The following is a 20,214-nucleotide window of genomic DNA, read 5'->3' as shown; positions in this document are numbered from 1 at the left end:
CCATCATTAATACAGTCTCTCTCTCCCTCCCCCCTCTTTCTCTCTCGCACCCCTTACTGCCCTTCACCTTCCCAGCTCTGTGACTCAGGCAACTCCCCATCTATCTCTAAACGTCACTGTCCTCTCCTGACAGCGGGCAGAGGAATCCCCCCTGCTGGCCTCCCACCATGATGGCGATGTGCTTGGCCCACTGGAGCCTGCTGGGCTGGCAGGGAGGGGTCGGTCTTCACACTGTGGTAGGAGACAATGTGCTTTGTCTCATTGCAGCATCTCTGGCTACGGAGCCGCTGGCGGGAAAGGCGGGAAGAACACCATGATGCGGTCCCATGGCGTGTCTGTGCTGGGCCTCTTCAACCTGGAGAAGGACGACACGCTGTACATCCTGGTCGGGCAGCAAGGGGAGGACGCCTGTCCCAGTGTAAGTGCCCAGAGCAGGGGCTTCTCCTTCACACTCACCCAGGCCTGGTAGAGGCGTCTTGGAGGCACCAACACCCAATACACCCCTTCTGGACGGGCCTCGTTCTGCCTGCAAATGCCCCTCCTTTTCCAGGGTCATTTGGGTGCATAAGAAAGCAGGCAATGGGTGGCTACCAGAGTTTCACATCCCCACAGGGACTGAGGCTGAGGTGTGGTTTTCATGAATGACCCTTAAAACCAAAAGATTGGATTTTATGTGAATAATCAAATGATTATTCTTCTCAGCAGAAAGTCAATTGCAGACCACCCCCTGAACTTTTTGGCTAGACTGCTACTGTCCTTAGAAATAAGAAAATACCAGGTTAAACATTTCTTGTTCATCTCAAAACCACAGACTCATAGCCACACACACACACACACACACACACACACACACACACATACAGAAAAAATTCTAAAAGGTACAGGTAACACTGGTTATTTCTGGAGAGGGGACTGGAGTTTGGGGGGCTTTATCAATAATGTCTAAGATGTTACAAAAAGAATGTACTCATATATTATTTATTACTTGGGGGATTGAAACTAAAAAAAAATATTTAACGCATAGGCTCAGAACTGGGAGACCAGGTAGTCCCTTCCCCAATTTTACAGATAAGGAAAACAGAGACCAAAGAGTTCAGAATCACTCACAATGCAACACCAAATAGGGACTCTGGGCTCCTGTTTTTGCTACGGCCTGCACTTGCTTGGGCCTTGGTTTCTGTGGCCTTTTTTCTATTTCCACCTATAGCCCCATCACTGGACAAGCCTCTGCAGCCCCAAAGACAGCCTGTCACTCTGTTTCAGACCCCGCAGAAGGGTCCAGCTATCAAAGAGGGAGAACTCCCACAGCAGGAGCTGAGAAAGCCCAGAGTGGTCTAGACAAGGAGACATGGAAGAGTAACTAAGCAGCAGCCGTGCAAACTCCCACCACCCCAGGCTTTTGCTTCTTGCCTGTGTTGGGGACAGGCAGGACCTGGCAGTGCTGGCTGTCCCAGCAGGAACTCAGCACCCTGCAGGGCCAGCCTCCTGGTGGGCCAGGCCTCACCCTCACCTGAAGCACAGCTTCTGCCTGGACCAGGGACCAGAGCAGGAAGCTGTGTTATAGTGCCCGGGACCCGGGGCTCCTTCTCTAGAAAATTATTCCAGAGCAGCCTTGGAGGACAGATGTGGGAAGAGGGGCTACCAAGCAAGCAGTTCAATCCCACAAAATAAACTCAGGGCTTCTAAGAGCCAGGCTCTGGACTGGAAGTCGCGGGGCTCCCAAAGTCAAGTTCAGCCTCCCCTCCTGCCCCTGCAGAGCTAAGACAAAGCAGCCGAGCAAGTGCAGCCTTCTGCATGAGAAATGTCTCAACTCCAACTTTTATTTAGCAACTATAATAAGAACTTTTCAACCTGATATAATATATTAAGTCATTAAATTACAGGCTGCTGTAATTTTCACGGGAATTTATTGAGTGCTAATGTAATTCTTTCATCTAAGCAGAAAGATTGCATTGACTTCTGCAAGGGACTTTTACTTGATTGGATTGTAATCAGTTATGTCTTTTCACAGGACCGCATCTCTTTTTTTTAATTCAATTGTAATCTACTTGTTCCTTAGAGTTGCTGCACTTTATCATTTTTATTAATCAACCCACTTGCTCTCAAACTTTGTGGATGCGCAGGGAGTTCCCAAGCGGGCGGGAGGAGGGGATTCTCAGCCAGGGACAGCGGGCAGCTCCCTCTGCTGGTCGGGGCGGGCATAGCATGGGTTTGTGGGGAACGTCACTGGTCTTCCACGCATGCTCCGTGAGGCGTCGTTAGAAAGGGAAAAAGAAAGATTGTTTTCAGGTACGCCTTCCAACTCCAGTTCTCCCTTGGCAGAAAAAATCGTGCCTAGGGATGATCCTCAAGAGAATGAAATGGACTCTAAGAATTATACTGCAGGATTTGGCAGCTTTGCACATCTGTGGGGAGTTGCTCTTCCTATGTGCCTGGCCACACCTGGGCTCCTGCTACCTGGAATGGGCTCTCTCTGCCAGAAACCCCTGCCCCACCAACACACACACACACACACACACACACACACACACACACACACACAGACACGCCTGCACACGTGCCCCTCGGCCTTTGTTTCTCCAGTTCCTTCCAAACCTCACCTGGGGGCATGAGTCTAAATCAGGATTTCTCAACGGTGGCACTATTGGCATTTCAGAGCAATTCTTTGTGCTTGGCTGGGGCGGGGGACTGTCCTGTGCATTGCAGAATGTTAGGAGCATCCCTGTCTTCTACCCACTCAATGCCAGCAGCATACCCAAGTAATGACAGTCAAAAATGCCTCCAGACATTTCCAAATGTCCCCCAGGGAACAAAATCACCGGTCTTCACGGGTCCACATGTTAAATCTCGCCACTACCATTGCCTGCGAGCCAAATATCGTGAAGGGCCAGCCCACAAGCCAGACAGCTCTAAATTCATTCGAATGTGTTCAACAAATATTTATTGAGTACCTACTGTTGCCACTCACTGTTACAGGAACTTGAGATATACCAGTGAACAAAAGAAAGCTCTTTGCTTTCAAGCAGGAGGAGGAAGAAAATAGGGGACACAGTGACCCCGGCAAAGGCAAAGTTTCCGAGGTGAGAGTGTGCCACTCACTCAAGGAGCAGCCAGGATGGAGCAGGGGGAGCAAAAAGAAGGGTCAGTGAGAGATGAGGTCAGAGGTAATAGGGCTGGATCAGGCATTGTAAGGACATGTTTAAGCCATAGGAGGGTTTCGAATAGTGGCACAATGCGCTAAGTGTATTAAAATGTGGCTCTGGCTGCAATGGCGAAGAATAGACCACATGGGCAGCAGGGAAGAGTCAGGGCAGTGAATTCAAGGGCTATCGCATTAATCTGTGCAAGAGATGATGGTAGCTTAGACCAGGGTAGCAACCGTGGAAATGGTGGAAGTAGTTGAATTCTGGGCTTATTTTGAATGTGAAATCCAAAAGGATTTCCCAACAGATCAGATGAGGAACTGAGAAAATGAAAAGAGTCAATGGTGACACCACAAATTGTGCCTGAGCCATCGGAAGAAGGGAGCTGCTGTCACCTGAGCTGCAGGATGCTGTGGAAGGGGCAGCTCTGGGGCAGGATTGGGCGCTCAGCGTCAGAAGCCCGGTAGGCAGCCAAAGGGAGACGGCAGGACAACAGGAAATACACTGCTGGAGTTCAGGAGAGAGGTCCAGGGTGGAGATGTAAATTTGCGAGAAATCAGCATAAAGTTAAGACAAGATGAGATTGCCTAGTGTATGGTACAGGTAGAGAAGAGGACCAAGGACTGAGCCCTGGGGAACCCCAACATTTAGAGGTGAGGAAAAGGGAGAGAAATCAACAAAGAGGGCCAAAAGAGAGGAGCTAGAGAGGCGGGGGGGACCCCGGAGGGTCTGGAGTCCGGAAGTCAGGTGTATCAACTCTGCCAAATGCTGCCGCTGGCTCCCGCAAGATGCAGATTGAGACTGGACCATTCCCACTCCCCGCTCAATGTAAAGAAGATGCCACCCTCCTGGAGCAGGGGCAGTAGGGGATGGGTGTGGGTCCAGGCTCTAGTTACAGGAAAGGCCATCCCCAAACCCCACCCCAGCAATCTCCGGATTCTGTTCATGGGAAGAGAGCATCCCCAACGGGGTGGAGGTCCCACTGCTGCCCCCCAGAGGAAAGGGGGAAAGTGAGCAGAATCTGGGGGGGCTGGACCTTCTCAGTACTGCTGGTGCAGACTGGGCAGCCCCTTGAGTTACAGATGAGAAAGCAAATCCAGGAAGGTGAGGTGTCTCTCCCAACATGGCAGGGCTGCCAGGAACCCAGACTGGACCCCGTGTCTTGTGCTCGGCCAAGCTGCCAGTCCACATTCCCTCCCCCAGCCCCAAGCCCAGCGTGGCCTTATAGCTCATGCCCAGCCCAGGTGGCAGTGATTATAGCAAGGTCTCCCCCCAGCCCAGAACAGCAATGCACACACACACAAGAAATGTCAACTCTCTACAACAGCAATTCAGAGCCTTCTACCCACACTAAATCCACTCTAAAAAATATCAAATTATTTCCATCATTAAATCCAAAATGCCATAAAACAAATTACAGCTGAGCTATTTATCTGGAAATTTCTCTAGTACTCACTGCTGGCACCCCTGAGTGCTTTAGCATAAGGAGTAGCTCACGATGAATTGCCACGTCCACTGGCTGGTTACACAGCAGCATGGGATGGAAATGTGTTTCATTGGCTTCTTTTCTATTAAGTGAAAGAAAAGTCATTTTCCTCTGAGGGTAGGCTGATGTTCGGAGGATTCATCTGCGCCGTGGTGGCTGGCAAGCAGGGGTGGCCATTCTTCAAGCACCGCCCTCTTTATTCAGTGGTTCCAGGCTTTTCTGTGTTACAGAAATTTCCAGCACAATCCCAGGGGCTCTCAGGTACTGGAGCCCCCACCAGGACCAGAAGTGAATCTAAATCAAATAATAACAGCAGCCATTTATTCAGTCGCTAGCATGTGTGACACACTGTACTAGATACCTTACAGGTACTACCCGAAGTCAATACCACAGCGACCTGTGCTGTCCATGCCCGCTCCACACCGGCGCGTCAGAGGGACCGAGTGCCTCCGCCGCGGTCACCCGGGACGGGTGGGGGCCCAGACTGACTGCAGGTTACTCCCTATTCCACATGGCGACAGGGGGCTCAATTTAGGATTGCGCCAGGATTTCTGGAGGCGAGAAATGGGACATTAACTGGGAGGAATGAGAGAACGAGATGTTCAAAATGGAGAACCGATTTTCCCAAAGATGAGCAAGGAATGAAATCTGGGTCTGGTTTCCTGTTGCTTTTTTCTCTTCCCATGAAGCCTCAGAACTGCAGCTTCTCCAGAAACCTCAGCGGCTCCTCAGACTGCATTCAACGCTCCAGCCATGATCCGATTGTTGCGTTTAATTCCCTCTACCTGCCCTCATTTACATGCTCCCCCCCCCCCGCCCTATCTCACCACATAGGACCTTGTCATCCTGTCTTCAGAGTCTACAGGATTCAAACAGGTCCTCCTGGAAAATCTCTCTGTCCTCAAATGGACTCCTCTAAGACAAAGAGACCCTTGGGCTTTTCCCCAAGCACCACTCACCTACTTACCTCTGGGTAATGCTGCTGTCTCCTCCTGGAATGACCTAACTTTCCCCCACTCTCTGTGCTTAAAAAAAAAAAAAACTTGCCATCCTTCAAGACCCAACTAAAAGCTCCCTCCTGCAGGCAGTCCTCCCTGATCACCAGTCAGCAACAAAGGCTCACTTTCTCTCCCCCAGCTTCTCATAGCATTTTGTATCTCAGCTATCCTGTGGCCCTTCCCTAAGACTGCCCAGAGTGACAGGTAGCACCTCCTCAACTCAGCTGTAAACTATTTGAGAGACAGTCAGATCCTATCTTGAAGCAAAGACAGTCTGCCTGTTGGGAAGTGGAGAACCCTGGTTTGGACACAAACCTAATGTGATTTTTGTTTCTACAGACAAACCAGTTAATCCAGAAAGTCTGCATTGGGGAGAACAACGTGATAGAGGAAGAAATCCGCGTGAACAGGAGCGTGCACGAGTGGGCAGGAGGAGGAGGAGGTGGGGGCGGAGCCACCTATGTATTTAAAGTAAGTTCTTCCGCATCAGAGTCCCAGGGGCAGCGATTTCTATGCAGCCCTGAGCTAGAAACCGCTCAGACACTCTGATCCCCATTTAAAGATGAGCAAACCAAGGCCCAGAGGGGTGTGGGGTGTCTGCCCAAGAAAGGGCAGGCTCTGTGCCCTTGCTGACTCACCAGCCCGATTTTCACCTTTACCCCCTGATTTCAGAGTTCCAGGGGGCCCCTGCTGTGCCCTCCTGGGCCAGCTCTCTGTCCCGAGGTGAACTTTCCTGACATCATCGCAGCCAGACTAGAAACTAAAGGCAAAGGCCTCCTGCTAGATGCTCCCAAGGGGACGGTGATGCTGAGAGCTTAATCTGGAACTTGCAGCAGTCAGAGCCGGTGGTTCTGCCTCCCTGATTGAACCCTGGCTGATATGGGAGCTGGTGGGGAGCTGATGGGTTATCGTAATGTCAGTCCAGAGCCCTCAAGCCACCTTAGACCACCGAGAGGTCACCAGGTCACCCCACTGTCCAGCAAACACTCGGTGAGGTTCATTTAAACCAGGGCTCCGGGTCTGGGGCGGGGGGAAGCGCATGTGGCTCGGTTTCTCAGTTTCCGAATGTCTCCCCTGGCCAGATGAAGGATGGAGTGCCCGTGCCCTTGATCATTGCAGCTGGGGGTGGCGGCAGGGCCTACGGGGCCAAGACAGACACGTTCCACCCAGAAAAACTGGAGAATAACTCCTCCGTGCTAGGGCTCAACGGCAATTCCGGAGCCGCAGGTAAAGCCCCAGAGCCCCGCCCCCTCCCAGCACACCTCCCGGGACTGGGTGGGCTTCAGCTTGGCCCAATGCCATTATCACCTGAAAGCATCTTTGTCACTGGTATCTGAGGTGCTGGGAGCCCTGGATATTGGTGCCACCATCGAGAGAGGGTAGGGCAGGCAGCATCCTGGGGGCCTGCAGGCCACCCTGCCCCCCTGGGGCTGGGACCTGCAGAAGATCACTGAGAAAAAGCAGCAAGCAGCAGCCTTCGGTCGGCCAGCTGACCCTCCGCAGGTGTTACCGAAATGCAATTGCTACAGCCTCCTCCTGAGGCGCCTCCTTCCTCCAGGGACAGATGGGTCCCCCAGGTAGCGTGTGAGCTGATGAAGGAAATCAGGGCACGGTCAGTGCTCCCAGGCCTCTGTGGTGCGCACCTGCAAGCCCCAGGCCGCCAGCCTCCCAGGCCACAACCGCTGAAACATCTTGAATCTCCATGGCTGGCTCTCGTCCCTGGTTAGCAAGAGCCGGCGCCACAGGAGCAGGACAGACACGGAAAGGGGCGTGAATCCCGATTCCTCTAAGGTCAGCCATCTCTAAGGAGAGCAAATGCAATTCCTTTCATATTTTCTTTTCTCCACAATCAGACTGAGGGAGGATCTTTGAAGGCATTTAAGATTTGGGGTTAATGAAAACACATGCTCAAACTTTCTCTTTAATTAAGAGATGGCGAGAGAGAGAAGGAAGAGTAGAAACAGTGGTCAGGCCCACCGTGAGGTTACCCCCAGCAATAGCCACAGCGCCCCTTACTTACCGCGGTGCGGCATCCAACAAACCAGGAAGCACTTCCTGTGTCCGTGCGCTCAGGAGAGCCGGCAGGGTTTCCAGACAGACACCGCTCCTGTTCTACAGGAGAGCCAGTGGGCTCACACAGGTCTGGCGACTATTTTTCTCAACATGGCCAAGCGTTGAGTGATAGACGGACTCAATGGGTTTTTCTAAACATTTTTGTTGATTTGTTTTGATTTTGATGTCCATTGTTTTCCACACATTTGCTTTAAGGCTGCAAGATGGAGGGGGTCAGAAAGCTCCTCGGCTGGGGGCTGAGCAGAATGATCGTCGCCCTGACTTACTTATTTTGCACGCACGATGTTCCTGGTCCCGCACAGTGACAGGAGCCGGCACCCATGTCGGATCCCTAACACGGCCCTTCCTCTCTCCCTGCAGGTGGTGGAGGTGGCTGGAATGATAACACTTCCTTGCTCTGGGCTGGAAAGTCTTTGCTGGAGGGTGCCACCGGAGGACATTCCTGCCCCCAGGCCATGAAGAAGTGGGGGTGGGAGACCAGAGGGGGTTTCGGAGGGGGTGGCGGGGGGTGCTCCTCCGGTGGAGGAGGCGGAGGATATATAGGTAAAGATGATTCGTGTTCAAGGTGTCGCTCCCTCCCCCTTAGTCCTAGGCACCTCACCTCCCTGCCCCTTCCCGGCCTGCGCCTGCCCTCCCCTGGCCCCCCATGTGGACTGTGACTGCACGCCTCCCTCCCCGCCTGGGACCAGCCAGAGGCAGGATGTCCGCTTCCGAGCCAGCATCCTGCCTCCCGGCTCCCTCGGCAGCAGCATCAAGAGCCCCTGGGACTCTTGATCTCCCCCAAAGCCCAGGACAAAGAGGCTTTGGCTTTCCAGAACATTCTCTGAGCCACCCATAAGGACTTGCTGGCATGGGACCCTGGGAGGCCAGACTCCCCCAGCCTCCCTTCGGAAGGCCTGGCCCAGCCGGCTCCTGAAGGGACTGGTTTGTGGTTTCACAGACTCCGCCCCCACCCCAGCCCCAGCCCCCCAGCTGCCAGGAGGCCCCTCTGTCCATGCTGAGGGCAGCTGCTCCCAGCAGCCTCCTCTGGGCCTCCGAGCACTGTCAGAGGAGCCTTCTGACGCTGCAGGGCTGGGAGATGGAGCCCCCGCCCCACAGACTAGGACGAATGCATGCACGTGCCGTGATGTTCTGTCTGTGTTTTGCTTTGACGCTGTGTGTAAGATGCTTGTGTTAACCACACGCTCTTCTTTCCCAAGGCCTGGGTGGGAGGAGGAGCCTGAGGGGGGAGCCCAGAGGTAACCCAGCCCCAGGTGAAAGGAGGGACAGGAGCCTTAGGGCACAGGGGCTCATCTCCCCAAGTCCCAACCCTCGCCAACGGGATGGGGAGCAGCTCCTCAGTGCTACTGTCCTGACGGGTTCTGGAAGACGGGCCAAGGGTGTATCCCAGCCAGGGGAGACCAGAACGTTTTGGATTCTTGCTCACATTGACTGCTTCCTGGTGGGGCCCAGCAGAGTGGTGGAGACTCCCCCACGGGAGCCAGCCTAGACCTTGGGGGGAGATGGCCACACACCCGGCATCTACTGAGCCAAGTCCCAGTGCAGCTACTGTGCCCTGAGCCTCCTTTCCCTCCCCATCTCCCTGCCCGAGGCCCCAGGTGACCCCCTGGCTTTGGCCAGAGCTGCATGCCCCGCTGATGCGCATGTGTGTTGAGATTTTGGCACCCACCTCTCTGTGTTAAATTCTTCTTTGGTTTGCCACAGGTGGCAACGCAGCCTCAAACAATGACCCTGAAATGGACGGGGAGGACGGGGTTTCCTTCATCAGTCCGCTGGGCGTCCTGTACACCCCGGCTTTAAAAGGTACCCCTCTGCTTAGTGGCAGAACAAACTTCCTTAAGCCAGTCCTGTCCCCAGGCTAAAACCTCAGGGTTACTGACACACGTCCAGAGTACGAAGGCACAATTGTGGGTCCCCTGCAGGCAAGTCTTCCGAGAGCTCATCTCACCCAGTTTTCTGGAAGGTAGCACATGTGGTTTAAGACAGACACGGAGGCAGGATGCGGACTGCCAGGAAGGCTGGTCCTGGCAAATGGAGCAATAGCAGCCACAGACCTGACCCAGCCAACCTAAGGTCACACAAGTGGACCCTCCCACTTACACACAAAAACGCAGACATCTGTGGGCACCCACACGTCCCCTGTCCGAGCTCCACTCACCATATGCACCAGGAGACTTCCCCACACAGATGTGCTTCCAGCAGCAGTGGGACCTAGGAACAGGGACCAGACAGCCCACAGTGACCAGCTCGAGAGACAGCACAAAGGCTGGGAACGGGGTGCAGGGCCGTTCTCACAGGCTCAGCCCGAGACTTACCCTCCCTCCTTGTCACCAGTGATGGAGGGCCACGGGGAAGTGAATATTAAGCATTACCTAAACTGCAGTCACTGTGAAGTAGACGAATGTCACATGGACCCCGAGAGCCACAGGGTCATCTGCTTCTGTGACCACGGGACGGTACTGGCCGAGGACGGTGTCTCCTGCATTGGTAAGGGGATGGGGCCGGGGAGGGGGAGGGCCCAGAGCTCGAGCTTTGGCCCATGAATGCAGCTGGTTTCCAGGGTTCCAGGACAGCCTGGACTCAGCTTTGCAAACTTCCTGTCCCTCCCCCGCCTGCCACAGCACACGTGCTCTGACCACTGGTGAATGGAAGGAGGGCCACAGCTCCTGACAGAGTCTGAAAAGTCCTCCTGTCCCATCTCCAACCTGAGGCATGAGCCCTCTGACATCCTCACCAAGGGGCCATCCCGTCTCCACTTGAACACCCCCAGTGACAGGGACCTCACTACTCATAAGGGCACACGATGCCATCAGGAAGTGTCAGGGCCAGGCCCCTGAACCTGTTAACTTCCTCTCGGAGGTTTCCTTACTCACAGTTGCCGTTCAAGAGCAGCGTGTAAAGACAGTGCTCCCTCCTGCTTCACATCTGCCCCACATTAAACAACCCCAGTTCATGCAAGATACAGTTTTGTGTCCCTCCCCACCCTGCTGTCCCTCATTCTGCATGTGTTCCAGTCGTCAGTGCCCCTTTGGAAAGGCAGTGTCCGGGACCCGGCACAGTGGCTCTGTGTGGACTGGCCCCCAGAGGGCACAGGACGCCCTCCCCGTGCTCTGGGCTCAGCACCCTGGGCCACGGGGAAGCACTTCAACCTCCGAGGGTGTAACCGGTGACACGCTCCACTGCCCAGTCATCCTGAGTGCCGGGCCACCTAACACCCCAATCTCTTCTCTATCCACTTTTGTCTTACCTTCCATCCTCATCCTGGAGTTGTGCACTTGATGTAACCAACACCCATATTGGTAATTCAACCCTGTCAAATCTTCCCTCCACCCAAAAGCTGCTGCTGAAAGCCCGTAAATCCCGGATGAGCCTGTGTCCTGTCCACGGTCCCCTGAAAAGGCAGGCGTGACAAGGTGTCCAGGGAGGGGAAGGAGCAGGAGGCTTTTGTCCCAGCCGGGGAGGGTATTTCTGACTTGGGGCCAGCTCAGAGGAGAAGCAGCGTGGTTGTCAGTGCCCCGCGGGGACCTGTCTTCCAGTGTCGCCCACCCCAGAGCCCCACCTGCCGCTCTCGCTGGTGCTCTCCGTGGTGACCTCCGCCCTCGTGGCCGCCTTGGTCCTGGCTTTCTCTGGCATCATGATCGGTGAGTGCACCAGCCCTGGGGCTCCTGCCAGGGGCAGGAAGGCAGGTCTGAGCAAGGTCTCAGGCTGTGCCGTGGATGCCAAGGTGTCGCTCTGGCCTACTGGTCCCTGGAATTGGGCGGGGTGGTGATTAGGGTGGCCTGGGCCAAGCCAAACAGAAGGCCCCAACCCTCCCCCCAGCAGAGCAGCCACTGTTCCCTAGAGGATGCCCCGATTCTGAACCTCAGCCCCTTCTGTAGCCTTCTGGCTGCTGGGGACTAGGGGGCAGGGGTGGACTCTTCAGTGGCAACGCAACGGCTGAAGCCCGCGCCTGCCCTCAGACTTCACTCCCAGCCCTCATGTGCCATTGTGGGCACGGCTCCTGGTTCAGCTGACTCCCCATGTCATGCTCAAGCCCTGCTCTGCTCCAGACAGCCCCTTTCCGGGCAGAGAGAATGGAAAGCTGCTTTCTGAGTGTATCTCCTCTCAGCCTGTGAGCCAAAGTGAACTGCTGGTCACGAAGGGCTGCACGTGGTCCCGCCCAGCACCTACTGCTGGCACTAGGATGGCCAGGACGATGGGCAGGGGCGTGAAGAAGGCAGAGGCCCTCTCGCAGGCCAGCCCCGGTGGAGGCGACAGGATCCACGGGTGGATAGGAGATGGCAGCACACATGTGTCCCCATACATGCCATCCTTCAAAGGGACAGGACAGTAGGAGCTAACACTTGTTGCATGCTTACTACATGCCTGGCGATTTACACATCTCCATTTATTATTAATAACTCTCCAAGTAACCCTGTGTCATCATGGTTGGCACGTGTCACAGAGGAGGGGGCTGACTCACTTACACGGGCCGGGAAGTGGTGGGGCTGGGCTTGACCCGCAGAACCCACCCTCGAAATGGCAAGTTCATTTGCCCCACGTGGACTTTGCCTTACAGACATCCTCACACGCAGGAGCAACTGCGATAATGGTCACCGCATTGGCAGAGCGCTTCAGAATTTTTCAGAACCATTTTATGTTGGTGAATTCATTTCATTATGGCAACCCTAGGGGGTGGGGAGAGGGGGCTTAGGGAAACAAGGCAGGAGTTACCGTCCCTGCTTGCAGAGAAGGAAACTGAGGACCAAAGAGGTCACGTGACCCGGTCAGCGTCACTCAGCTTGTAAACAACAGAGGTGGAACAGAGCGCAGGTCCTCAGATACGAATTTAGAAATCTTTTCACTATGGGGCAGTTCTCCAACCACAGGAAACACAATCGACCAAGACCCCGGCCACACCCTCAAACCCACTGCTGCGTTTGCACTGAGGCCGTCCCGCCCCGTGACTGAGCAGAGCAGAAACACGAAGGCAGGCCAATTCTTGGAGATGCGGGGCCCCTCTGACGGCCGACTCTGGCTCCAGAACTGCCGAGGGCCTTGCAGGAACTTCCTCAGACTGCACGGCATCTAGGGAGCTTCTACCCACCCTTCCCTCCAGCTCTCCCTCACGTAGGGTCAGGCTTGCAAGAGTCTGGTGGTTCCCCGGCCTCTCCTGGCCCCCTCCCCTTTCCTCTCATGGGCAGTTCCCCTAAGAAAATCCTGGCATGTCCAATCCCATCTTGAGTGTGATTCTTGAAGGACTCAAACTAACATGACTGCCTTTTTGATACAATAAAATCTTTTCCATTTATGATCTTAAGTTGTACCTTGACTTTAAATGATGTTTCATTTAAAGATACACTTTCACATCTATAATCATTTGTTAGGGTTACTAAGTAAGATGGAAAGGTTTAGAGCTCGGGGGAGGAGATGGAGATCCAGGGAGGCTTCCTGGAGGAGGTGGCCTGTGCTGGCCTTCAAGGGCCAGGCTGCCTGGTCCAAGCCACAGTGCCGCTGACCGTCTGTCTGCAGTGTACCGCCGGAAGCACCAGGAGCTGCAGGCCATGCAGATGGAGCTGCAGAGCCCTGAGTACAAGCTGAGCAAGCTCCGCACCTCGACTATCATGACTGACTACAACCCCAACTACTGCTTTGCCGGCAAGACCTCCTCCATCAGCGACCTGAAGGAGGTGCCGCGGAAAAACATCACTCTCCTGCGGTGAGTGCCTGCTGCTGTCCTGTATGCTCATGGAGTTTATACAGGGAGAGGAAAACTCATTGGAAGAACCAGGGCTCTTCAAAAAATCCATTCGAGGGTCCCTCTTCAAGCCTACCTGGCCCACCCGCTCCAGGAGGGACAAAGTGCCCCTTGTCTGAGCACCCAGAGCAGCCTGAGCGTCTCTCTGTCATTCACTGATGATGACACTCCACAGCAAGTAACTGCCAGAGATCTGTCCCTCCCCAAGGACCGGGCGCCCGCCCTCCCCCCGGGGCAAGGGCCATGTCCCTGGCACATATCAGAGAGTCGGTAACTATTGATTGAATGAATACACGTTTGAACATTGCCACGAACCCCTGGTTGGACCCTCTCTTAGCAGTTTTCCGGCAGAGAATGGAGGCCCGGGACTTCATGGCCAAGCAGGTGAAGGCTGCTTACCCCGGCCTCTCGTGTTTGTCCACTAAATGTGACCCCCAGCTCGGGGGCGCCAGCTGCCTGTTTATCATGGCCCGTTTGACTCTGCCTCATCCTGTCTTCTCCTTTGCACAGGGGTCTGGGCCATGGCGCATTTGGGGAGGTGTATGAAGGCCAGGTGTCCGGAATGCCCAGCGACCCCAGCCCCCTGCAAGTGGCTGTAAAGGTAAGAGGTAGCTCCCCCTGGAGCCCGACCTGGGCTGCGGTCTCTGTGGGCTGCAGCTCTCTCCGCTCACAGCCTCCTCCCCTTCTGTGCCCAGACGCTGCCCGAGGTGTGCTCAGAACAGGATGAGCTGGATTTCCTCATGGAAGCCCTGATCATCAGGTAAAGCCACAGAGACACACACGTACCCCACTGCCGCAAAGAACAGGGAGACGTCTCTAACAGAGAGGTATCTCCAAGGAAACTGGCGCTGTCCCCCACATGTCCCTCTTCCCCCATAGGAGGCTGCCAAGCACTCTTGACACTTCTTACCAGAGTGGAACAACTCTCGACAGTTGTCTCAGAAAAAAATCTGTACGACCTAATAACCCCACTGCGTGCAAGCAAGGCCCCTGTGGTCACCCATTGGTTCTTGTTCCCTCACGTTTTATTAAGAAATAGAGCATGCTAGTTTTTGACAGTTTTCTTAAGAAACAGAGCATGCTAGTTTTAGCCACTCCTAGCTTGTAGATCTAGGGTGAATGTCCCCTAACATGAGGGAAGGCCATCCGCCCCGGGTCTCTGTTGGCAGGACTGGGTCTCAGTTGGCCGCACCCTCTAACTTGTGGGTCTGGGATTTAAGCTGTAAATCTCAGTGCCTGGGGCTCCTGAGGGCCTCTGCTTCTCCTTAAGGAGGAGGCAGATGTCTGATCTCAAGATCTCGGGGGGCCTCATGGCCCCCAGTTGCCCTGGGAAGTCTTTGAACATCCTGACAGGTGGGGGTAGCCTGGGGTGTCCCCTTGGTGGAATAGGCGGGGGAACAAGGCCAGGCAGTGCGAGTGATGTGCCTGTGGGGTCTAGAGCCACAGGAGAACGTATGGTGGGGTCAACACCTTGCTTTAAAAACAACATTTGTTGGCTGGGTGCAGTGGCTCATGCCTGTAATCCCAACACTTTGGGAGGCCGAGGAGGGAGGGTCGCTTGAGGCCAAGAGTTTGAGACCAGCCTGAGTAACATAGCAAGACCCCGTTGTCTACAAAAAAATTTTTAAAAAATTAGCTGGGTGTGGTGGTGCACATCTGCAGACCCAGCTACTCAGGAGACTCAGGCCAGAGCATCACTTGAGCCCAGGAGTTTGAGGTTGCAGTGAGCTACGATCACGCCACTGCACTCTAGCCTGGCTGACAGAGCAGACCCTGTCTCAAAAAATAAAATAAAGTGTTTATTTTCTGATCATACATGTAGTGCATGATTATTGAATAAAACTTGGCAAGTACGGGATTGTACAGAAGAAAACTCCAATCACTCCATGTCACTACTGGGTGGTAACTGATCATTAACTCTCTGTGCGTGTGCGTCTGCGTGTGTGTGTGTGTTCCCACGGGGAGTTCCCTGGCCCCACTGTCCTGTGGGTCCTGACAGCATCATGTTAACAAAAAACCCCAAATCTCAGGGTCCCTTGGCCCGACTTGCTCCCTCCTGTGAGGAATCCACAGGAGACTACAGGGACCCATGAGGCCGCCCCTCTTCCTGGCTCTCTCTCACTTGCTGTCACCTGGCATGGCTCACACTGTCCCTCCTAGAAGCAGTTCCTTCAACTTCTGCCTGAGCCCTTCCTCAGAGAACTCACCCCTGAACTCTAGTGCCTGGTCCATGCACCAAATCTCCCCCATCCCCACACACTCTCGCCCCAGTGCCTGTGCGACATCTTCCCACTCCAGCCAAACACTGTCCTGCAAATCGCACGCCTGCCGGGCCTGGTTTGGACTCTGGCAGTAGACTCATGCTGGGACCCCATGCGGTATTTACAGAATGCATTTACACATCGTGGCTGCTGAAATGTAACTTTGTGCCCTGCTTCTCCCACCTAAGATTTGCCCAGACTCCGCTCAGTTAAATTTGGTTACATCCCCCTCTGCTCTGCAGCAAATTCAACCACCAGAACATCGTGCGCTGTATTGGGGTGAGCCTGCAGGCCCTGCCCCGGTTCATCCTGCTGGAGCTCATGGCAGGGGGAGACCTCAAGTCCTTCCTCCGAGAGACCCGCCCTCGCCCGGTGAGTGCTCGTGCCAAGGAAAGGAGCAGGGATGGCAGGAGCAAGCCTGGGCAGCCTGGGGGGGTGACGTTCTCAGCGGGACCAAGGGAGGCAATGCTTGGGCTTGGATGTGGGGAGCTGGCCAGGAGGGAGTGGACAGAGGCAGACAACAGCTGAGCCCCAGCCCCGGGGGAGCTTGTGCAAGGTTCGTGCAACGCGTTCCATAGCCTGGACCCATTGTGGCGGCCTGCTGATTCTGGAAAATCAAACTAGTGACAAACACAGCAGGAAATTTTCACACCAGCCATGTCGCTAACTCCACGAACTGACCTGGGGCAGGTCACTCTGCAGCCACTCATTCTGAACTCACTGTCCTCGTGTCTCAAATAGGGACAGCAGCACCTGGACATTCTGGCCTTTATAAAAATAAAGAGCTGAAATAGGCAGGAAGGTGCTGCATCCATGTTACGGCTAAGGGGCTAGAGCTTGGGAAGTGAGGAAACCTAGGGTGGACCCAGCAACCCCAAGCTCCAGCCCCCGCTTGGCCAATAGACACCCTGTGGTTTAGGGCAGTCAACCCCCTTGACCTCAGTGTCTGCACAGGTGACAGCCGAGGGTGAGAGCAAAACATCTCAAAGGTGGCTCTAAATTATGAACCACAGCACCCTGGGCGACCCTGAGTCCAGCGCCCACGCCGTCTCTGTGGGTCTTCAGCAGCCCCTGCTCCCTAGGCCTGGTGTTAGGATCGAGGCTTCCTCGAGGAGCCGCTAGACTGTGGGGGCCACAAGGAAGAGGCTTGCACAGTGAGAACAGTGGCACCTCCCAGCCCTAGGACAGCAGAGAAAGACTCGCTTTGTCTATAGCCACTTGCTACAGAAGGCCCAGCCTGATCACACCGCTCGCAGGGACTCACGGGGGAGGGGGGGGCGGAAGCCCTGAAAGGGCTCGGCTGATCCGATCTCCACGCTTAGCCCCATGTCAAGTGCCTTTGCCTTAGGAGCCTCCACACTGCTTCTACAAGCCCCTGGGTGACCCGTCCTGGCATCCAAGGAGAATCCTGTCTTGCCCTTTGATAAGATGAGTGTGTGCACACCTGAGCACACCTGGCAGGGGGCGGGGCCGGGCAGACAGACCCCATCCATCATAACCCTCATTCCCCACCGTCGCCCTCCTCAGAGCTTTCCCGTTTCTCAGCACCACCCTACGAAGCAGACAGTGCAGAGCTCGCCCCCATTTTACGGATGAGAAAACTATAGCCAGAAAGGTTGTGCAACTTGCCAAGGCCACACAGGAAGTGGAGGAGCTGGGACTGGAATGCAGCACTTGTGACTCCTGGTTCAGTGCTCTCTCCAACCCACTGTTTACCCGAAGGTCCCCTCTGGGACTGTGAAGTGCCAAGGTGAGGCTGAGTCCTTGAGAGGCGACACTGCCAGGTGTCCAGGCGTCCCTGCCAGGAGCCAGGCATCTGCTTCATTGGTTGCCCACCACCACCCAGGAGGGCAGAGCCTTCGGCCCTCATGCCCTGAGATTTAGCAGCACTGCTGGCAGAGGTCAAACGGGGGTCACATGCCATCACACTTTGGGAAGAGGCACAGCTCTGGTTTTCCCACTGGACCCTCCTGGGGCCTAAGGAAAGAAAGTACTGTGCGTGCAGAGGAGACAGCCCTCCCCTCAAAGGCAGTCTGGAACCCAGCACTTGGCAAGTCCAAAGCCTATAGGGGCGGGAAGGGTAGGAGTCAGGAGCAGGGCTTCCCTCCCTCTTGCAGGCAAAGGCATCTCTCTCCTCTGATGATGAACGGTGATGTAAACGTCATCCCAAAGAACAAAGCCCCAGCAAGGAAAGGCAGATCATTGCCTCTCTCACCGCCACCCTCAGCGGGGTCAGAGCAGGCGCCTGCTGCCCAGTTCTGCCCTCTGCCAGGGGGCACTGGGAGGTCACCTATCCTTGGGAGAGCCACTTCTCAGGGTCAGGATCCCACCCACCGAAGCTGCTCTTCTGACTCTTGGCTCTACTTTTCCTGGCTGTGGGTCTCCTTGCTAACCGTGCACCCAAGTCTTGGTGCACCCACATCCAGGCAGCACCCCGAGCATGCTTCTCCTCACCTCCCCACACTCCACCCATCCCAGCTGAGCTGGTCCTCCCCGAAACATCTGGCACGTTAGGGGTGACTTCAAATGTTGAACTGTGGCGCTCCAGAGCAAGCCATGCTAACGTGTTTGTGGCAGCAGTTTCCCTGGGGGGCTAGAGGATGTGCTGCGTTTCCCGCATGAATTCTCGGGGCCACAAAATCCAACTTAGTAAGACAAGGACTCGGTGGACTGTGAGAAAGAAATGTGATTTCAAGTGGACAGAGGGGACTAATATCATTAAATCCTACACAGAATAAAGAAGGGGGAATTGGCCAAGGGACATCAGGATGGAGAAACACGTGCACCAGAGAGAGGGTGGGTAGAGCTGCGCCTCCAGATGCCAAAACTCACCGGCCTCGAAGGCCTGAGTTCCACCTGGTGCACTTGTTTGCATCCCCCTGAGACTCTCGGGGTCCCCAATGACCTACTGTGCATGGGCACAGACTGGGGGTGCACAGACATCTGTCCTCACCCCCCACCAGCCGCAGGGCCCGGCGGTGCCGCAGACCTTAGATCAGGATCGAGGGCCTCAGAGACCGTGCAAGGGGCTCTGCCTCAGGTAACGAGTGTACAGACGTGAAGACACAGCAGACGTGCAGACGCAGGGACAGAACGGAGGCCCGGGCGAGCCACGTCTGTCATGGAAATGGAATGCATGGGCGGAGATGAAAACATCGCTTGGTCCCAGGACCCCACTCTTCAAGAACGAAGGTCCCTTTTTAATGCCAAAAAAATTTTGCAGACCCAATGTTTATTCAGCAAATATTTATGAAGGGCTTACTATGTGCCAGGTATAGGTAATCGCTGTCTTTTAGTATCCATTGATTCCATCAGTAATGACAGAAGCCATTAGGAAGTCAGTAATCTCTTTATAAAGGCATAGGGCTCTAATCACAACAGTGTCTATGGCTGTTTGGGACGTAGTAATGCCTCCAGGTAATGGCTCTATAGGAGATGTTCAGTGTACAGGTGGCTTCTTGGATCCTAGAAGTCCTCAGTCTACAGGTGAGAACCTCTGATTTGGACTCATGCTCAGGTTGAAGTCTTTGGCTCTGACTTTTACAGCAGCAATGCTGGCTGAGCCGGGCCATGCAAAGGAGCGGGGAATATGAGGGCCCAGGAGCATTAATTTCTTACTTGTCACAGGGGTTTTGTGCTGCTTTTTTATGTTTTGTTCCCCGTGTCTGCACCCTTTGCTTCTTCCTTTCTTCCTCCCCTCTCACCTGCACATGCATCGGTATTAACATGCATCCTGTTCTGTCCCTTGGTGAAAGGATTCCTATCCTTCGTCCTGTGATTGGTCAGCTCTAAATAGTTAAGGAGAAGCTACTTAAGACAAGGAGAGATACTGATATTATTCTTTTTTTTTTAAGTATGTATTATCCTTTGGGAATAGCTCCTCGGACGCTGTGACACCAAACAAACCATTCCAGTTTCCTCAGCTGTAAAAGTGAGATACTGGCCTAAACAGTGTCCCTAAAAGGAACACCAGTGCCCAAGAACTCTGTGCTCAAACAACTTTCCAAGCCACTGGCTGCCATGCTGTCCCTCCCTGCACACTGGCACACAGCAGAGACTCGGATCACTCCTGTCACGCAGAAACCTATTTCACACAGGGATTTCCAGCCGGTTTGACCCTCCAGTTGCATCCCACAAACCCACTCTGGGAAACACCCACGACATATGTTCATAACCATGACTGCACAAAAAAAATCTGGTTGCCAAGGAAGTGTCACACGCCAGCGGCAGCTCAGGGATAAAATCTCGAGTCCAACTCCATCTGTGCCCCAGGATGGATACCAACGTCACTGCGTGCAGTCGGGGGCTGTACTGCTAGCACAGCTGTCCTGGGCTCTGCGCTGCTAGTCTACGTGTCAGTTTCTCCACAACCTCCGCACGCCCTCTCACCTCATCTCCACCCACACACGCACACACACACATACCCCATACACGCACACCCCATACACACACATACCCCATACACACACACACCCCATACACACACATACACCATACACACACATACCCCATACAC

General features: G+C 54.6%; 1 protein-coding gene across 1 annotated transcript in view; it reads left to right on the top strand.

Moving 5' to 3' along the window:
- Positions 1-20,214, top strand: part of ALK (anaplastic lymphoma receptor tyrosine kinase) — a 702,002-nt gene that overhangs the window by 660,325 nt on the left and 21,463 nt on the right. Inside the window, exons 16-26 of the mRNA XM_012652436.1 lie at positions 268-418; positions 5,967-6,098; positions 6,710-6,854; positions 8,061-8,243; positions 9,405-9,503; positions 10,035-10,187; positions 11,237-11,341; positions 13,212-13,398; positions 13,948-14,038; positions 14,133-14,197; positions 15,941-16,070. Of these exons, the coding sequence (XP_012507890.1) occupies positions 268-418; positions 5,967-6,098; positions 6,710-6,854; positions 8,061-8,243; positions 9,405-9,503; positions 10,035-10,187; positions 11,237-11,341; positions 13,212-13,398; positions 13,948-14,038; positions 14,133-14,197; positions 15,941-16,070 (1,441 nt within the window). The remainder of the gene's footprint in view (positions 1-267; positions 419-5,966; positions 6,099-6,709; positions 6,855-8,060; positions 8,244-9,404; positions 9,504-10,034; positions 10,188-11,236; positions 11,342-13,211; positions 13,399-13,947; positions 14,039-14,132; positions 14,198-15,940; positions 16,071-20,214) is intronic.

The sequence above is a fragment of the Propithecus coquereli genome, unplaced genomic scaffold (assembly GCF_000956105.1).
Source record: "Propithecus coquereli isolate 6110/MARCELLA unplaced genomic scaffold, Pcoq_1.0 Scaffold39, whole genome shotgun sequence".
NCBI classification, from domain to species: domain Eukaryota; kingdom Metazoa; phylum Chordata; class Mammalia; order Primates; family Indriidae; genus Propithecus; species Propithecus coquereli.
Note: the sequence above shows the minus strand (reverse complement) of the source record. Positions and strands in the feature narration are given on the sequence as shown.